The sequence below is a fragment of the Apis dorsata genome, unplaced genomic scaffold (assembly GCF_000469605.1).
Source record: "Apis dorsata unplaced genomic scaffold, Apis dorsata 1.3 scaffold_165, whole genome shotgun sequence".
Lineage (NCBI taxonomy): Eukaryota > Metazoa > Arthropoda > Insecta > Hymenoptera > Apidae > Apis > Apis dorsata.
The window spans coordinates 949,216-967,462 of NW_006263454.1; the positions used below are offsets into that span (position 1 = coordinate 949,216).

At 26.4% G+C, this 18,247-nt stretch overlaps 5 protein-coding genes across 6 annotated transcripts in view; 3 read left to right on the top strand and 2 right to left on the bottom strand.

Moving 5' to 3' along the window:
• LOC102677055 (very-long-chain enoyl-CoA reductase) overlaps nucleotides 1-3,128 on the top strand; it is a 118,750-nt gene extending 115,622 nt beyond the window's left edge. The window contains exons 1-5 of one of the 2 annotated variants that reach the window (XM_006613929.2): nucleotides 1,049-1,284; nucleotides 1,363-1,410; nucleotides 1,632-1,942; nucleotides 2,330-2,739; nucleotides 2,848-3,128. In XM_006613929.2, the coding sequence (XP_006613992.1) occupies nucleotides 1,279-1,284; nucleotides 1,363-1,410; nucleotides 1,632-1,942; nucleotides 2,330-2,739; nucleotides 2,848-2,975 (903 nt within the window). In that variant the 5' untranslated portion in view covers nucleotides 1,049-1,278 and the 3' untranslated portion in view covers nucleotides 2,976-3,128. Of the gene's footprint in view, nucleotides 1-1,048; nucleotides 1,285-1,362; nucleotides 1,411-1,631; nucleotides 1,943-2,329; nucleotides 2,740-2,847 lie in introns of those variants that run through there. The other variant, XM_031509647.1, reaches the window with a different exon arrangement.
• Nucleotides 3,129-3,137: 9 nt separating this feature from the next.
• On the bottom strand, nucleotides 3,138-7,103 carry LOC102677205 (cilia- and flagella-associated protein 57). The gene is made up of 4 exons (XM_006613930.2): nucleotides 6,867-7,103; nucleotides 5,285-6,794; nucleotides 5,008-5,178; nucleotides 3,138-4,939 (listed from the first exon to the last, which is right to left on the bottom strand). The coding sequence occupies exons 1-4, from the start codon at nucleotides 7,064-7,066 to the stop codon at nucleotides 3,176-3,178; spliced, it is 3,645 nt and encodes a 1,214-aa protein (XP_006613993.1). The 5' UTR covers nucleotides 7,067-7,103; the 3' UTR covers nucleotides 3,138-3,175.
• A 670-nt stretch (nucleotides 7,104-7,773) lies between these two features.
• LOC102677615 (cysteine-rich protein 2-binding protein) lies at nucleotides 7,774-10,308 on the top strand. The gene is made up of 6 exons (XM_031509604.1): nucleotides 7,774-8,233; nucleotides 8,352-8,500; nucleotides 8,571-8,798; nucleotides 8,863-9,192; nucleotides 9,261-9,782; nucleotides 9,923-10,308. Exons 1-6 carry the CDS (start codon nucleotides 7,824-7,826, stop codon nucleotides 10,276-10,278), a joined length of 1,995 nt encoding a protein of 664 aa, XP_031365464.1. The 5' UTR covers nucleotides 7,774-7,823; the 3' UTR covers nucleotides 10,279-10,308.
• Nucleotides 10,309-11,116: 808 nt separating this feature from the next.
• On the top strand, nucleotides 11,117-14,663 carry LOC102677477 (dnaJ protein homolog 1). Its single transcript, XM_006613932.1, has 2 exons — nucleotides 11,117-11,376; nucleotides 12,665-14,663. The coding sequence occupies exon 2, from the start codon at nucleotides 12,676-12,678 to the stop codon at nucleotides 13,738-13,740; it is 1,065 nt and encodes a 354-aa protein (XP_006613995.1). The 5' UTR covers nucleotides 11,117-11,376; nucleotides 12,665-12,675; the 3' UTR covers nucleotides 13,741-14,663.
• On the bottom strand, nucleotides 14,651-18,220 carry LOC102677334 (A disintegrin and metalloproteinase with thrombospondin motifs adt-2-like). The gene is made up of 4 exons (XM_006613931.2): nucleotides 17,856-18,220; nucleotides 17,405-17,617; nucleotides 16,558-17,336; nucleotides 14,651-16,366 (listed from the first exon to the last, which is right to left on the bottom strand). The coding sequence occupies exons 1-4, from the start codon at nucleotides 17,970-17,972 to the stop codon at nucleotides 15,232-15,234; spliced, it is 2,244 nt and encodes a 747-aa protein (XP_006613994.1). The 5' UTR covers nucleotides 17,973-18,220; the 3' UTR covers nucleotides 14,651-15,231.
• Between the last annotated feature and the right edge of the window lie 27 nt (nucleotides 18,221-18,247).

Consider the following 18,247-nt stretch of genomic DNA (forward strand, 5'->3'; position numbering starts at 1 on the left):
CTTTTCTTATTATTTCTTCTCTTTGTCTAATACATTTATTCTACAAATTCTAATATAAAATAGAAATACTGTAGCTACTAAGCTTATCGATAATAATTAATCGATAATATTTAAGGATTTTTAAGAAGGATTTCTTTATAAAATAAGGAAATAATGGTTTTTCAATTTTTACTTTATTTCTATCTTCTTATTATTTTCTTATTATTATCTTTATATTTCATTTTCAATATTTTACATATGATATTGATTTCAATATTTTTTATCTATCTTTTTTCCTCTCCCATTATTTTCTTTCCTTGTCTGTATTTAATCTACAAAATTAAAAAAGTTTGTGATTTTTTTTTTTTTAAAGAAGATTGTACATTTTTTATTTTTATATTATTTTATATTTACATATATTTCTATATATGTTATACATATTTTATATATATAGGTGAATTTATCAAATACAAATTTCAAAAATATTTTTATTTACATTATGGTTACAATTATTAATATTATTAGCAGTATTTCAGAACGCGGAACGCAAAATTTTATGTTATAGTAAATTTATTATATTTTTTATCTATAATGACAATATTTTCGGTCATAGAAAATTTATAAAATTTTTTAGCGAAAAAGGTTAAGATTTTCACATATATTTTTATTAATTCTAACATCTTTTATAAACATTATTATTAGAATTTTTATTAAAATTGTTTGTATAATATATATATTGTCATTTACACATAATGATTAGAATCTTTATGTAGATGTCTTTTTATAATTCTATTATTTTCATACGAATCTCAATTTTCAATTTTCTTATAATTAAATTTTATCATAATAATCTGTACGATAAAATATTTCAATAGAATAAATATTATATAAAGAGAAAATGTAATTTGCATTATTCGGTTTAAATTTCAATTAAAAAATTATTATATATATTCAATAAATAAGAATTCTAACAAATGTAAATTATTCGATTCGATAAATTCACTTTTTATATTATGACGTTTTTCATTAATATTACGAATATTATTTTTAAAAGTAAGCATGGAAGAAATTCATTGGTCATCGGAAAATGATTGAACTTTGTACAATAAAGCGATTAAAGCGCCGTATTATACAGTTCCATGTGATCACTGACGCAGTATTACAGTACTTTCGAGTTCGAGATAGTAGTGACTCGGTTGTTTAAGGTATCGTATAAATTGAATGTATTAAGTAGTGAAGTTACAAAATTCCAATCAAATAATAAAGCACTACAATATACGGGACAAACGAATAATCATAATGGAGGTATTTATTTAAATATTGAAATTAATAATAAGTGAATTCATATAGTACACAATTCAATATAGTTTTTTATACTTTTAGATTCAAATATTGACCGCGAAATCATCAAAATTAATAGCAAATCTATCTGTAAGTAATGAATAAATAAAAATAAAATATTCTAATTTACTCAAAATTTACAATAAATTTATTAAATTATATTATTAATCAGTTCAGATATTTATATAATATATAATATAGTTAATATTCAATACGTAATAATCTATGATAAAATATACATGAATCTATAATAATGTACTTAAATTTAAATTTATAATTAGAAATTTTTTTTGTAACACACATCTTTTTAGGTGAAATCTAATACAACTATACAAGAAATAAAGGAAGAATTATTTAAATTAAAAAAAGCACCACATATTCATAGACAAAGCTTAAGATTAGATGTTAAAGGAAAAGCTTTACCTGATTCAGAAACTTTAAAAAATTTATCAATTTCTAATGGAGGAAAATTATATTTCAAAGATCTTGGACCTCAAATTAGTTGGAAAACTGTATTTTTAGTGGAATATGCTGGTCCATTAATTCTATATCTATGGATATATCAGCGTCCATGGATTTTTTATGGTGACATAACTAAATCTAAAGTAGATGATAAAGTTCAGTAAGTTTATTTAATATATATTATAATAATTAATACATTCTTTTTGATAAATTTATATAAATTCAATGAAAAATTATGAAATTAAATATAATTTTAATATTGACTTTTTAAATATTTTTGCAAGCAAGTTCATTAGAATTTTTATTCTAAAATTATTTTTATTCTAAAATTTTATTATCTTTTTCACAAGTCAAATGTCAAACAGATAAATGATCTAATAGATATTGATAACTTATCTACATCACTTTTAACCTCTAAAAAAGTTAGATTTAAAGGATTTAAAATTGAAATAAAATTACTGGTGGACACAGAATCTTGAAATCAAACAAATACATTTGTATAAAGTTAGACTATCAAAACTTAAAACTTTAAAAAATATTGTTTCAGTGTGGCAGCCATTTGTTGGAGTATACACTATGCAAAAAGACTTCTAGAAACATTATTTGTCCATAGGTTTAGTCATGCAACAATGCCACTGCGTAATCTTTTTAAGAATTGTTCATATTATTGGATTTTTGCTATGTATGTAGCATATCATGTGAATCATCCTTGGTATACAGCTCCAAAGCAATTTCAATTTCTTCTTGGATTAGTTACATTTGTACTTTGTGAATTGGGAAATCTAAGCATCCATTTAGCTTTAAGAGACTTAAGACCAGCAGGAAGTACTGTAAGAAAAATACCAGTACCCACTAATAATCTTTTTACTTTATTATTTAATTTTGTATCATGTCCAAATTACACTTATGAAATTGGTAGTTGGATTGGTTTTACCATTATGACTTCATGTCTTCCAGGTAAATATATTTCAAAAAAATTATTATTATATATTTTTTTCAATATTATCATATTTTTTTTCAATATATATATATATATATCTATATATAATTATCATATTTTTTCAGCTGGATTCTTTACTATTGCTGGTGCATATCAAATGACTGTTTGGGCAATAGGAAAACATAAAGCATATAAAAGAGAATTTCCTCAATATCCAAAAACTAGAAAAGCTATTATTCCATTTGCTCTTTAAATAATCAATTATTTCTAATATAATATTTTTAAATAAGAATACTGTGTTGGTAATTATTATTAAGACATTTATATTTCTTTGTTCTATTTTATTATTGATATTTTTACTGTTTAAATAAATAATTTATGGTAGAATGTCATATGATATACTATATATTATAAATTTTTTTTTAGAAATTTTTTTATACATGATACGTGCATTTAAAAAGTTATTTTTGTTTCTAATTCTTCACAAGGCATTTTGCTTATCAACTTATACATATCTTCTTTTAAAGCAATTATTATATTTTGACATTCTTGCATTTGAGACTTGTATTCAATTCGCAATTTTTCATGTCCATAACATGCTTCTTCCAATTTTTTCTTTGCTTCTGATGATTTCATATCTTTCATTTTGTAACCTAATAGACTTTCCATATGCATAATATGTTTTCTTGCATCTTTTAATTCTTCTCTTAAAGCATTTAACTCTGTAATTAAAATAATATTTTCTTCCACTGTTTTATCTATATCTTTACCATTGATTTCTTTGTCCTGGAAAACTTGTTTTCTAAGAGAAGCTATTGTTCTCTCTAAATGATCTCTCTGCTTTATAAATTCACATTGAGCATCTAAATCAGCTTTACGAGTACGCAAAAATTCATCGCTTGAACTATACTTATGATATAATTTTGTTATAGCAGTTTTTAACGCCTGTGGATTTTGCACAAGTCCCGAAGCGTCGAGCAAATCTATTCGTATTTTTTTCAAAAGTTGTTGACATCTTTTATTTCGATGTATTTCATATTGAAGTTCACGCCTTGAAGCTCCTAATTTTTCTCTCAATTCATGTAACTGCAATTCTAAACTGATAGTAGTTTTATGTAAGTTTACAAGTTCTGTCTCCATATCTCGAATTTTCTCTTTAAGCTCTTTAATTTCTCGATCTCGCGGTTCTATTTGATTTTTCAATTCTATAATTTTGTAATTCAAAACAAATTTAAACTTTTCAAGTTCTTGATTCGTTCGCTTTAATTCGTATATCTGACGCTCTCTATCTTGAATCGTAGTATCTCTTTCATTTATTTCTATTTTTAGATCATCTTTATCTTTTTCCAATTCTTGAATAGTTTTCTGAAAATATCCGTATTCGTTCTGAAATCGTTGTACTTGTCTTCTCAATTCTTCAACATCTTTCAAACTAGATATGTATCTATTGCGTAATACTCCAGTCTCTCCTTTTAACCGTATATTTATCTGCTTTTCTTCATACAAAAATGTTTCATAATTTGTTTTCAATTCTAATATTTCTTTATCAGCGTCATCTTCTATTTGCGTCATCATTTGCTCATGTACTCGTATCTGTTGAATCATTTCATCTTGAGTTTCTTCTAATTGTAATTTCTTCTCATGAAGGAGACCCTCATATTTAGTTGTTGCTTTTTGTAATTCTTCAACACCATGACTTTCTACTTCTTCTAAACGTTTTTCATAATTTTGACGCATAAGATTCATTGAATTTTCAAGTTCTAAATATCTATCATATTCTGTAATAAGTTTAGCATTATAATTCGTTTCCATTTGTTTCATTGTGTCTTCATGTTCTTCTTTCATTTTAAGTATTTCTACATTTATTGTATTCAATTCGTTCTTGTGATCTTCTTGTAATCTATTTATTTTAGCTCTTAATTCTTCAATAGCTTCGCAATAACCTTGATGTATATCCCTAACTTTATCATTATGTATTACTTCTATTTGACGCATTTTATATGCGTGTTCAGTTTCCAATTCTCTCATCCTAACATTCAAATCTATAATCGTTTGTATTTTTTCTTGTAGATCATCTTTATTAATTAATACTTCGTTTGTATATGCAATCTCTTTTCCAATTTTTCCTTTTCCTTCAGGATAAATTACTTTCCAAATACATAAACTACCATCTATACTAACAGATATTAAGTATTGTTCATTATAAGAAAGAGCAATCTAAAAAAAATAAAATGTCAATAGTAAAAATATCTTACATGTTTAGATCTTCTAATATGCCTATCTACCTTTGTAATATCAGCAGAATGAATATGAAAACTTAAAGACTGTATTGGTTCTTGTATTGGACATTTTATTGATAAAATGAAACCACCAGGACAAACAAAGAAGAAAGCTTGATCTTCTTTTCCTAATATCATGAAATATGCATTTGCATCCGGAAAATGATATTTTCGTATCTAATATGAATAATATATAATGTAATATATGTAGTTTTGTAATTAATGTATAATATGTAGTTTTCTATTTTTTTTATAAAATCAGATATATTAAATTAAATATTACCATATTCTCTTTTATTTCGTGTATAGTATTATCATCAGCAATACAAAAAACAACTTGTTCATCAGCAGAAAGAGCAATATCATGTAAAGTAATTCCTTTTAAAATTATCTCAGCAGAGCGACGACCAGTACTTGTATCCCACTGATAAATAGTACCTTCTGCACCTAATGTAAATAGTTTTGTATCTGTTTGTGACCATAATATTTTTTTCACTCTATTGGTATGACCCTTTAAAATAAATGTGTTAACAAAACCAATAGTAGAATAAACTTGTACAATATTTCCGTTAACAGCGGCAAATAAATGACCACCATGACTAAATTTTGCTGTATTACAACATCTTATAGAAAATTCTTCCATAGGTAAAAAATCATCAATTAATATACTCATAAAACGTAATTTATCGCTAAAACCAATTAAGCAAAAAAGACCAGTAGGATGCAAAGCTATTCCACAAATATCTTCTGCATATTGTTTATATAAAATTAAACTTTTTGATTCAAAATCCCACAATCTTACACTGTGATCAATTTGTCCACAAGTCATAAAAATTGATTTCCAAGCACATACAGAGATATCAATTATAGGTCCAAAATGCAATGCTTGACCTATAATTTTTAATTCTTGCGGTTGTGGATCTACATTTAAATCTGGTCCCCATAATTTTGCATAAAATAATTGAGGCCAACCAGTTGTAATTACTAAACGATCTATACTTAAATTAATATTTATAGTATTAACTTGATATAACTCTTCATTTTTTTCTTTTGATGGTTGAGTTGGAATTATATAAATATTTCTTTTTATATATTTATGTGCACTTTCTTTTTCAAAAAGTATAATTGTTCTTCTCCCGAAGGCAAATGCAAAACCTCTTTGAAATGCAATTAAAGAACGAATATTATTTTCCCATGGTATTCGTTTTATTGAATCTAAGGCTATTAATGAACTAGTTGCTTGTATAACATATTCTTCACGAATTTTAAGATTCATAGATACTGTATCAGCCATTTTGTAAATATTTTTTAAATCACCATTCTCTAAATAAAGTATTCTACCATCCAAAGTTCCAAGCAATAATCTATCAGAATTCAACCAAGTCATAGAACATGTAAATATAGTATCTGCTTTAGAAAATCCATATGGCCGCCATATAGAATCAGAAAGAGTTAAGAATTTAAATATGCGTAGACCTCCAAGTGCAACTATTCCTGCTTCTGATGGATTACAAGATAATACTTCTACAATAGCCGATGGATCCTGAGGAATGCCTACTTTTAAACTGGATTCTACTTTTCCTTTTTCCCAATTGTAAAAAAGCATATTTTGATCAGGTTCTCCTGTAACTGCTACTATATATTTATTATCAAAAGTAAATTCTATGCAAGTAAATCTTGTTACATCAGAAGCATCATATGGTATTCCAAGAAGTTTTCTTCTTTTCAATGTTTGAAGATCATAAATAGATATTGTAGGTTTTTCTCCAACTTCACATATTGCAGCAAATTTCCTTTTTTAAAAAAAGATCAAGAAAATAACATATAATATTATATTAAATAGTATAATAATAATAAACATTTACTTGTTATGTGAAACTGTAATTATATTTATTTGTTGTTTATCAGGTAATCGTATTAATTTTTGTTCATATTGGGGAATATTATGAATTGCTATTACATTTCCAACAGGATATAAGACTTCTGAATCCGAAATGTAATGGGCATTTGAAATTATATCAGTCTTCAACCCATAAATTACTCTACTTTGTAAAGAAGTAATCATTCTGAAAAATCTTTTTCTTTTTTTTTTTTTTTTTTCTAATTAAAAAATATGAAAATAATTTTCAAATTTTATAAACAGAATATATGTACATATATATTTTTATGAATTTATACTCTTTTTGTTTGTACTCCCATAGCAACAAGCTAAATTAACATTCAATGCTGAAAATATCACTATATTTAATATATATATTTATAAAAATATAAATAATTTATTTATTTTATTAGATAACATATCGAAAAATTTTTATTTGTAGTATAAATTACACATTTATTACTTTTAAAAAATTAAAAATTATAGATAAAACGCTAATACAAATATGATTAATCATATATTTTTACGTTCACATCAAATTGATTAATATTGAATAAAAAGTTTATAATTCATATTTATATGTGTCTATGTGTGTTTTCATATTTATGTTAACATTTGTTCATAAATTTCCCGCCATTTGTCACTTGCAACTCTGTTCGGATTGTAATTTTAAAAGAAGTACAAAAATATTGTTCAGTATACAAAAAGATAACCTCTCTATATTCAATATATAAACAATAATTATTAATATACAGAGTTTTAAAATATTTAAATTTTATAGTGCTAAAAGTTGCCTATATAATTTATTAAAAAATATATCTAAATAATTATTTATTTATAATAGATAATATTTTATTTAAAATATTTTAATTTAATTCCATTTTATCTGAATCCAAAAATTGCTATTTAATAATGAATTTATAAATTATTATATAAATAAAAAATGGCAGAAGTAAATCATGAAAATAGTAATAGATTTAAAATAAAATCTATTGATCATTCAGAAACAGAATGTTGCAAAAATTGTGAACATTTATGTGATCCATATACTAAACCAGCATTATGTTGTAATGAATGTTCAGGAAAGATTCATATTGAATGTTTAAAACGAGGAAGTGTTCCAGCATCATTTGTAGGAGATGTATTTTTTGATTTAACTTGTTCTCATTGTAGTCCTTTTGGTGAAGAAACAGTAATACGCAATAGAATGCCTTGGCTTAATGTCATTATATTAACATTATATAATTTACGTGAAAAATCAAGTGGTATTAGCAAAAGAGGATATTTTCATTGGAAATCTGACATTAGTACATTTGTTGATCGTAATTGGGACTTTTTATTTAAGAAGACAGTGTAGGATATTATATGAAAATATTAATGGTTGAATTATTTTAATCAAAATTAAAATTTATGTAAAATTTCTATGTTATATAAATTATAATATATATAAATTAATTTTTGTTATTTTCAGTAAAAGAAAAAAGAATTGGATTGGTACAATATCTGGAACTCTTTCTCATTATAGTGGAATTTTTTTTAAATCAGGAACAATAGAATTAGGAGAATCAGGATGGTGGAGATTAATAGATAATGATCCACCTGAAGTTCTTATTGCTAAAAGTAATCATATTACATATGATTTCATATATAATTATAGAATATTTATAATTAATAATATTTATGATTTTAGATGAAAAAATGATATTAGATCGTAAAAAACAAGTTAATAATCAAATAAAAATAGCAAATAAATTACACAATAGTCCAACTCCATCTGAATCAAGTATTTCAGTTGGAGAAGATAATGGTTATGGAAATGGATTATTAAAAAATCAAGAATATATTACATATTCACAAACAGATGTTCAATCTGATAAAACATTATTTGATCTTTTGCTTGAAGAAGATGAGTTAAATAGTATGTATTTATATAATATAAATATATAAAAAATTATAAAATTATTATAATATTTTTCAATTAGATTTAGAGATTGAAGATGATATGATGTCTACTGAACAAAGTGATACACCATCATTGTCTGATTTAATAAGAGATTGTCAATATCAGACTAATAATTTCCATTTTTCACAATTACTGGATGATTTTACATCTGAATGGACATCCACTACAGATACTGTATCAGAAAATCTTAATAATATCAAAACAGATCAGATAAAGGAAGATGAAGAAGAAGAACATTATGAAGAAGATAGTAATGATAGTTTAAGTTCTGTGCAAGAACAGCTACCAGTTTCTTTATTTAAAACTACACAACAACGTCCATGGCCCTGGCAAAGAAATTATAATATTAGTATGTATATTTTTTTATTTATAATATAATAATCAATTTTCATTAATTATTTTTAAATTTTATTTTAGAAGAAAAAATTCCACGTATGACACATCAACAAGAAACATATTTATTACAACAAGTTAATAAATCAACTCTAAATTGTGCATCTTCAGAAATCAGACGATTTTATCGAAAAATAGCTGTAAGAAAATTAAAACGTGAATATGGTTTACCATTACTGGATATTGATAATTTTGGTTGTAAAACAGAAATACTTGATAAACCTTTAAAAGATTCTGGCCGAGTTTTGGATCGATTTTTTGGCGATGATTTAAGTTCGTTTGAACAAAGACTACAGGGATATAATGAACCCACATCTGTACATAGTCCATATACAAATAGACTTTTGAAACCATTCATAAGAAGAGACACTTCATGTCATCCTTTATGGTTGAAAGTAATGGAAGAGCTTCGTATTAAAGTCAATAAATCTAATCCAAAATGGAAAACCCCACCAATAGCACCAATTGATTATTCTTATGTGAGACCACAACACATTCCCGCAATTAATAGCTTATGCAATCAATTTTTTTGGCCTGGTATTGATTGTGAGTAAATATAATAAATATAATATAATAAACATAAAAAATATAAAAAAATTATCTCTCATGATTATGATTTTTGAAAGCATATTTAAATATACATTATATATTTAAGGAAAAAAAATAACAAGATTTTATTTTTTCAGTGACGGAATGTTTGCAATATCCTGACTTCACATGTGTGGTTTTATATAAAAAGTTAGTCATAGGATTTGCAATTTTAGTTCCTGATGTTAGTTATAATGAAGCTTATATATCATTTTTTTTAACTCGTCCCGAATGGCGTAAATCTGGTATAGGAACATTTATGTTGTATCATTTAATTCAAACCTGTATGGGCAAAGATGTTACATTACATGTTTCAGCTACTAATCCAGCATTAATTTTATATCAGAAATTTGGTTTCAAAGTGGAAGAATTTGTTCAAGATTTTTATGACAAATATATGCCACCAAATTCACGAGAATGTAGACATGCATTATTTTTACGATTGAGTAGATAAATTTAATAATGTATATCATACAGCAAATGTACATAATATTTATTAAATTAATTTGAATTTTTTGTAATGATATAAATATAAATAATAAAATATTGATTTTTAAATTAAATTATATCAATTTCCCTCAATATAATGAATAAATTATTAATGAATTTATTCAAAAATTTATTTAAAAAAAATTATTTTATTTATTTTAAATTTCATTTATATAATACTATAATGTAGTTTTATTATAATTATAATATTTTTAACAAAAATGTGAAAAAAATTTATAGAAATAATTATTACTATTAATATAATAAAAAATTTTGATATAATTTTATTTTCAATAAAAAATTTCAATATTGAAATATATTTATATATCTTATAATATTTAATATTATAATATTATAAAATTTAAGTAATAGTAAAAATAAAGTAAATGATATTTCTTCATAAAGTATTTTATATATTATAATTAATTTATACTATAAATTAATTTATTTGTAATATTTGAATATCATTAAATTTCATGAACATAATATAGTATTTATATACACATATATACATAGAATTTTCATTGTAATATTTACAATTATATTCAACGAATATATAAAAGTATTTAGAATATTCAGCTATATTCAGATTGTAATGTAAACGATATCTTTTTTATTTATTTCTATACTAGCATCAAATATAAAAATTACCATTATTTGATAAAGAATATCAACTATTTTGTAAATATGTAGTAATAATACTAACGTATTATTTATTTATTATTGTATGAATATTAAAATTCATAAAGCGCGGGTAAAATTGTCGGTCACATTTTCGATCTACAACTAGGAGTGGGGGCTACTGACGTCATTGAATAAGTGCTACGGAACTGCCGTCGACCTATTCTCGAAAGTTCCGGAAGCCACTAGAAGGAAAGTTTGTATATATGGACTGCACAGCTTACGCGACACTTTAGTACGTGAAGAGAGGTGTTAAATGTTGTTTCGAGCCATCTGTCAGAAACAAATATTTCATTAATTTGCATAACGTTTTAAAAAATTTAGTGAATTAAGTGCCAATTGGATTTTATAATTTATTAAATAACCACAAGAACAATAAACGGTAAGTGTTGAACGAAAAATGTAAACGATATTCCGTAGGAATCTTCGATTCTGTCAGATGTTTGGGTGAAAAAAATGGGCGATCTCATCAGTAATGGAAAATTATTCGCGTATATTCAATGCATGATTTTATAAGACATAAATGCAGATTAGGGCAGCCATCGTGGATACTGTAGAATTTATTTTTACGCTGCTCAAAATCGTTGCACGTTTGCAGAAGCAGACACGTTCGTCGCTTATATGCGCTCATCATTGCCAGAAATAGATATCGGTGAAATACATTCGTGGGTGTGCGTTAGAGAGACATCCATATTTCTTTCCTCGAGAATATGCGAAAAAATGGCAGATCATTGGCAATCGTAATTAGTATCTATATGCTATTATTCTACTTGTGTTTCAATCAAATGAATGCAAAATGTTTCATGTTTTTATGACTTTAATTTGTTAATAAATGCAATCTAATCTAAAATCATGTTTTCAAATTTTGAAAATTACATAGTCTTTTGATACTTGTCTTTCGATTGCAAAATCTATACAATAATAATAATATTATACTAATTACGTTGACGTTTGATTATATCGTGAAAGTTCTCAGTAAAAATTAAGAATTTAGTACAACAATTTTTTATAGTGATCTTGTTAATTTTATTTAATTCTGTTGATAAACTTTAATTTTATTGTGTAAAATTGTGCAAGTAAAAAAATAAAAGATGTAGATGTAAAATCGTAAGTTTGATTTATATTCGTAATAAAAAATATATCTTCTATATGCGCTAAGAATCTGTAAAAGATGAAAACAGTTCTTTGTGCAGTGTGACGTCGAAATCGTACTTGAAACTTCAGAAACAGCCGCACTTTTATGGTCACGTTGCATTAAATATCGTTTCCCAAACCATCAATATAGAGAATTATACGATATAAAAAAACATGTTTGTAATGATGTAATATTTCGTTTAGATCACGCTTGTAGTATATGTAATGATTGCGATGTATGTAGCAATATAATTTTAAATAAAATGCGTAATAGGTATAGAAATTAAATCACAATAAGTTGCAGAATATTTTATGAATATATTTATAATTTAATATAGAAAATATTTTAAATATTTTAAATTGAAATAAATGCTCATTTAAATATAATGATTTAGAAAAATACCATTAAAAAAGATTTAAAATGTAATTTAATAATTGTAAATGAAGACGAAAATAAATTTATTATTAAAAATATTTGTATGTTTTATTTCTAGAAAAACAATGTATCAATTTTCCTTTTATTTAAATTGTTGCAGATCAGTGACCAATGGGGAAAGATTACTATAAAATATTGGGCATAAACAAAAATGCCACTGATGATGAAATAAAAAAAGCATATAGAAAATTAGCATTGAAATATCATCCTGATAAAAATAGAAGTGCTGGAGCAGAAGAAAAATTCAAAGAAATAGCTGAAGCTTATGAAGTTCTTTCTGATGCTAAAAAGAGAGAAGTCTATGATAAATTTGGAGAAGAAGGATTAAAGGGAGGAGCTGGATCAGCAGGAGGAGGTGGTGGTGGTACAACATATACTTTCCATGGAGATCCAAAAGCAACTTTTGCTCAATTTTTTGGTTCTGCTAGTCCTTTCCAAACTTTCTTTGAATTTGGAGGTCCTTTAGGAAATCGAGTATTTAGTTTTCATGATGATGATATGGACATAGATGATCCACTTGGATTAGGAGTTGGTCCCCAACGTCAAAGTGGCCAAAGCGGAGCTTTCAGATCACATTCTTTCAATTTTGTGGGACCAAATTCTGGTAGAGGAGGCAACAAAGATCGTGCTCAAGATCCTGCTATTGAACATGACTTATATATCAGTTTAGAAGAAATTTTACGTGGTTGTACAAAGAAAATGAAAATTTCCAAACGAGTTGTACAACCTGATGGTTCTACCAAAAAGGAGGACAAAGTCCTTACAATTAATGTCAAACCAGGATGGAAAGCTGGTACAAAGATCACTTTCCAAAAAGAAGGTGATCAAGGCCGTGGGAAAGTTCCAGCAGATATTGTTTTCATCATTAGAGACAAACCACATCCTCTTTTTAGAAGAGAGGGCAGTGATATAAGATACACTTGCAAGCTAAGTTTAAAACAAGCTTTATGTGGTACTGTTATTGAAGTTCCTACGCTTATTGGCGAAAAAATCAACTTAAATTTGACTAGAGAAATTGTAAAACCTAATATGGTCAGGAGGATTCAGGGTCATGGTTTACCATTCCCAAAAGAACCATCAAGAAAAGGTGATCTCCTGGTTTCATTTGACATCAAATTTCCCGAAACATTATCCCAAAGTGCAAAGGACATATTATACGATACTCTGCCGAATTGAACACACAAAATTGAAAAAAAAAAAATGGATAATTACGTCATCACAACGACAGTTCTCTATTCATCCTAATTGACGAGAGTGTACGTTCTAGTACATAATGCGTGAATAGAGAGCTGTAAAAAATATTTGTTGAAGCGACGCAAATAATAATTTTATTTTATAGTTAGGAAAATGTGATTTTCCATTAGTCAAATGTAAAATAATCACGTTTTCGGTTTAGGCAAATTTATGTTCATTAGAATGAAAAAAATGGATCATCAATGCTTTAATAGCACAATGGAACGTATTTTGCCTTTACACGCGGGAAGAAAGATCCTAAATAGCAATTAAGATTGAATATATTTACATTAAGTTATATTTAACAGAGTGAATTTGTTATAGCGCAACTCTGTATGAATGCGATCTGCTTCATTTTGTTCATTTTGTACATTCAGAGTATGTATTATGTATACAAATATATTTGAATGAATGAATGTAAGTTTATGTATGTGTGTATGGTCTGTAAGTATTCTTTAATGTAAATGTATACAGTGCGTCTGATTTGTATGAGCAGAAAATCTGCAAAAGCATGACAAATTATACCACCATCATTTTGTTCAACAATCATATTTCTTTTACTTTTCTTGATTTTTATACATAATGATTCGATTTGTTATTGTTTTTCAATAAATTATTATGATAATATTAATATGATAATAAAAAAGGAGGATTAGTATTTAAAAACTCTAAAGAAAATTGTATTTTGCTCATTAATTTTGTTCAACTTCATAATGATTGGTGGAAGTTTTTGTCATATAAAAACAGTGTATAAACAACTATTTGTAATATCGAGCTGATTTTCTTATGTAACGCGTCTTCTTAATTTTAATGGTTGGTTAATTATTTGTACGCTAAAATAATATCGATACAATTAAGTGACACAATTCTGTATTTTTATTCATTCCTTGTCTCATGATCGCTCCTATAGTGGATATAACATCGAGACATTCTTAAAATAGACAGCAAAGTGACGTCATTATCCTATCTCCCAGAGATACTTTCACACAACCGTGTAGTGAAACAGTAGATATATATATATATATAATTTTCTGGTATATTGATATATTTATATTTATATTGCACGTATAAGAAAAAAAAATGATTGAACAATAATGAGAAAATTATAATAAGAAAAAAAAAAGAGAAATGTATATTTGATGTTAATAATTTGAAATCTTTGTAATAACTATTTATCTTAAACATATGATTTCATATTATAATCTTATCAATTATAGTTAAAAATCCATGTGATAGAAAAGTACTTAACTTAAACTTATCAAAATGAAGTAAAAAATTGAGATCAATAATAAAATTTTTAATAAGTAATCATTATTGACAAAAAAAAAATAAAAATCATGAAATTCTATTACAAAAAGAAAGTCATTTACATTCTTTTTTTATCCCTTTTTTATATGATAATTTGGAAAATGTTTCCTCTGTTAGTTTAATCAATTATATGTAATCTTTATCGATCCATTCATTCTCATCTTGTGGAAATCTAATATTGTATGGAAGAGAAGTCAAGAAGGGTAATCCATCAGGCCCCAAATTCAAATATTTGATTACTTGATCATTAAGACGAATTTCTCTTGTAAGCGCATTTTGAGGATCGAATTCTGCATCGTCGTTTTGATGGTTATTCAATAACATTTTTTCAAAATGAAAATTCTCAGGAAGACAGTGATGTTGACGACAAAAATAATTTTGTCCCTCTTCAGTATGACACCATGTACCATCTGGAAAGTATGGGTCAAGGCCAAGGTCATTTAATTCCACACGCGGTGTGTAATAAGATGCTATGTCTTTTCGTCGACAGAATATAGCACAGGCCATCCATGGTCTTTCGGGCTCGTGCAGTGCCTGCAATCCACTACTTTTGGCGTCCAATTCTGGCAATCTTTCACTGAATTCTCCACATTTTAGTGTCGCGAACTCATTTATGTTTTTACGTTTTTTGTTGCATAGATTTTCATCTCTACAAAGGATGACATCGAAATGTAATCCCTGGCAATCAATTTCTGTGTTTTTTGGTATTGATGTATTACAAAATCGTTGTTTTATTTGAACACCAGTAGATTTCAATAGACATCCACTTTTACAAGGTTCTGTTTTCCACTCACTCCATCCACCTGGTTCAATAGAAGGATTATTTAAACCGGGATAAATTTGTAAGATGTTTTTACATTCACCACCGCGACATTCTTTTCCTGGTGCGCAATAAGTTCCATCTAGAGCTGGTCCAGCGAAGTAATAACCGTTTCTATGAGGAGTTTTACATTGTAAAGATTCGCAAACTTTATAGAATGTGACCACCATGGCATCCTTGTCTCGGAGAAACATTTCACATTGTTTTTTAGCGGTCCATTCTCTTCCTGGGAGATTAAAGAACTTTGTATGATCTAGTCGATTATTCATCGAAGAATGAATTGATTTATCTCTGAGGCAAGATTTTGTATATGGAAGCTTTTGTGCTATTTCCCGACTACATTCTGACCAAATAGTCTCTCCATTAATACCTCTGCTGGGAGACATTATGTAGCCATCTTTTGGACATTTGTTTCCAGTTGAATCATGATGCATTCCTAAACTTTTTAGAAAAAAGTTTTTATTAGTCAATGAATTAAGATTTATGAAGAAAAAATAATTTAATCCTTTGCATTCGAAGTTGAGTTATGTATAAGTTGTTGCAGCGTTGTTGCATTATATTGAATATATAAATTGATCGCAAAGAGTTAACTCATTTTACTTAAAATATTAATTAATTAATATTAAACTTACTTATGTCCCATTTCATGCGCAGCTACATAAATAGATGTGAAACCAGCTGATGGAAAAGGTTTCCCAAATTGATTCGTTACGCCTAATTCAGCAATAACACAAGAATATTCTTCGATACATAATCCATTTACAATAGCTAATCCCATAGTAGCACTATTTTTTTGTCCACCTTCCATAACATAAAAATCCAAACCAGAAACATATAATCCCATATCCCAATGATTAGGATTAAATTCATTCGCGGGATTATTCTTTTTAGCATAATTGCAAAAAGAATCCAATAATTTTCCTCGTTCCCCATCATGATGCGGTAAATCTTCAGGCTGCTTTTGCATAATTTCGAGTCTAACAAGAGAAATATCGATTGCAATTCCTAAACTTGGATGGTGATAAACCGCTTGTATTCCATTTATATAAGCTAGTAACATATCAAGAATTTTCTCGTCGTTTCTATCAAAAAAAGGTGAAAAAAGATTATAACCAGTCTCATCAAAGAACAGTGCTAATTCCAATGTTAAAGCATCGTTCTTGTAATTTTTGTAGATATTTTCAAGTGGTTCTCCGTTCTGATTTCCTTCTTTTTTTCTTAAGTGATCATAAACCGGAATGTAATATTTCAGTTCATCTTCAAAAAACGTAAAAGGACCATAAGTTCTTTTGACGATATGAGGCTCTCTCAACGTTTCTGAACGTCGTTTAATATTATCGAAAAACAAGATTTCCTGACTTTCGAGAGGCATGATTTCTAATGTAATATTCTTCAGAAAAACTAGACCATACTGTGATGAAAAATAAACTATTTTATGAAACATCTTTCTTTTTTATATTTTTAGATTCTGATACTGACCATTCCATGTTCTCCGCAAAGACTTATTGCTGCTGAACTAAGATTATCTTTATGAAGATAATGACACAATATTGGTTTATTAAGTTCCGGTAGTTCTTCCAGAGTATCTGCATCACTATGCTTCCAAACTTGAAATTGAGGTGCTATAATTTTATCGTTTTTATGTAATGTTAATTCAATCGAATGATCAAAAGCTTTGAAATTTAGAGGTACCTGTAATGAGTTAATTAAATGATCTATCACATAATGAAGATTTTATGAAAAAGTAAGTAATAATATATATTTAATGATGATCATAATATGTATTTTTAAAATTTCATAATTTTTCATTATTATGAGAATAATTTAGCACTGTATAATGTAAAACTATATATATGATTCGAAGTATGCATATTGAATCTATTTTGTAATTTATATATATATATATATAGATATTGCAATGAATAACTACCTCTGATCTATCTTCCGCATTCCACAATGGTAATAAAATAATTTCAATGTCCTGCGTGTTTTGACCGTATACTAAATGAAATAAAAGTAATAAAACAGTTTTTAATACTAAAGCCATAACGCGCGTTATGAATTTCAAGTTCAAGTATTTACAAGAATGACAAATTTGTTCTTATATATGCGTATGGATGCAAGTTATGAAACCCGTATATTGTTTATCTTTTGCAAAAATATATATAAAATGCGAAATGTATGCTGGCACCTCTATTGCAAATGTCATTGACACTGAAATTTGAATGAATTATATAATAATAGCAGTAATTCTATGTTAACGTGCATAGGAAACGGAATTCATAGGATATGTTTTTTTTTTTTTTTTTTTTTTTTTTTTTT

What these genes read in the sequence shown, in the direction of transcription:
- LOC102677205 (XM_006613930.2), bottom strand. Translation starts at nt 7,066, where the DNA reads ATGATTACTTCTTTACAAAGTAGAGTAATTTATGGGTTGAAGACTGAT. An exon ending in ATTACAGTTTCACATAACAA is followed by an intron (nt 6,795 to 6,866) that starts GTAAATGTTTAT and finishes TTTTTAAAAAAG; the next exon opens with GAAATTTGCTGCAATATGTG. An exon ending in ACGAAATAAAAGAGAATATG is followed by an intron (nt 5,179 to 5,284) that starts GTAATATTTAAT and finishes TATTCATATTAG; the next exon opens with ATACGAAAATATCATTTTCC.
- LOC102677615 (XM_031509604.1), top strand. Translation starts at nt 7,824, where the DNA reads ATGGCAGAAGTAAATCATGAAAATAGTAATAGATTTAAAATAAAATCT. An exon ending in TGAAGAAGATGAGTTAAATA is followed by an intron (nt 8,799 to 8,862) that starts GTATGTATTTAT and finishes TTTTTCAATTAG; the next exon opens with ATTTAGAGATTGAAGATGAT. An exon ending in GCAAAGAAATTATAATATTA is followed by an intron (nt 9,193 to 9,260) that starts GTATGTATATTT and finishes ATTTTATTTTAG; the next exon opens with AAGAAAAAATTCCACGTATG.
- LOC102677477 (XM_006613932.1), top strand. Translation starts at nt 12,676, where the DNA reads ATGGGGAAAGATTACTATAAAATATTGGGCATAAACAAAAATGCCACT.
- LOC102677334 (XM_006613931.2), bottom strand. Translation starts at nt 17,972, where the DNA reads ATGGCTTTAGTATTAAAAACTGTTTTATTACTTTTATTTCATTTAGTA. An exon ending in ATGCGGAAGATAGATCAGAG is followed by an intron (nt 17,618 to 17,855) that starts GTAGTTATTCAT and finishes AACTCATTACAG; the next exon opens with GTACCTCTAAATTTCAAAGC. An exon ending in GCGCATGAAATGGGACATAA is followed by an intron (nt 16,367 to 16,557) that starts GTAAGTTTAATA and finishes TTTTCTAAAAAG; the next exon opens with TTTAGGAATGCATCATGATT.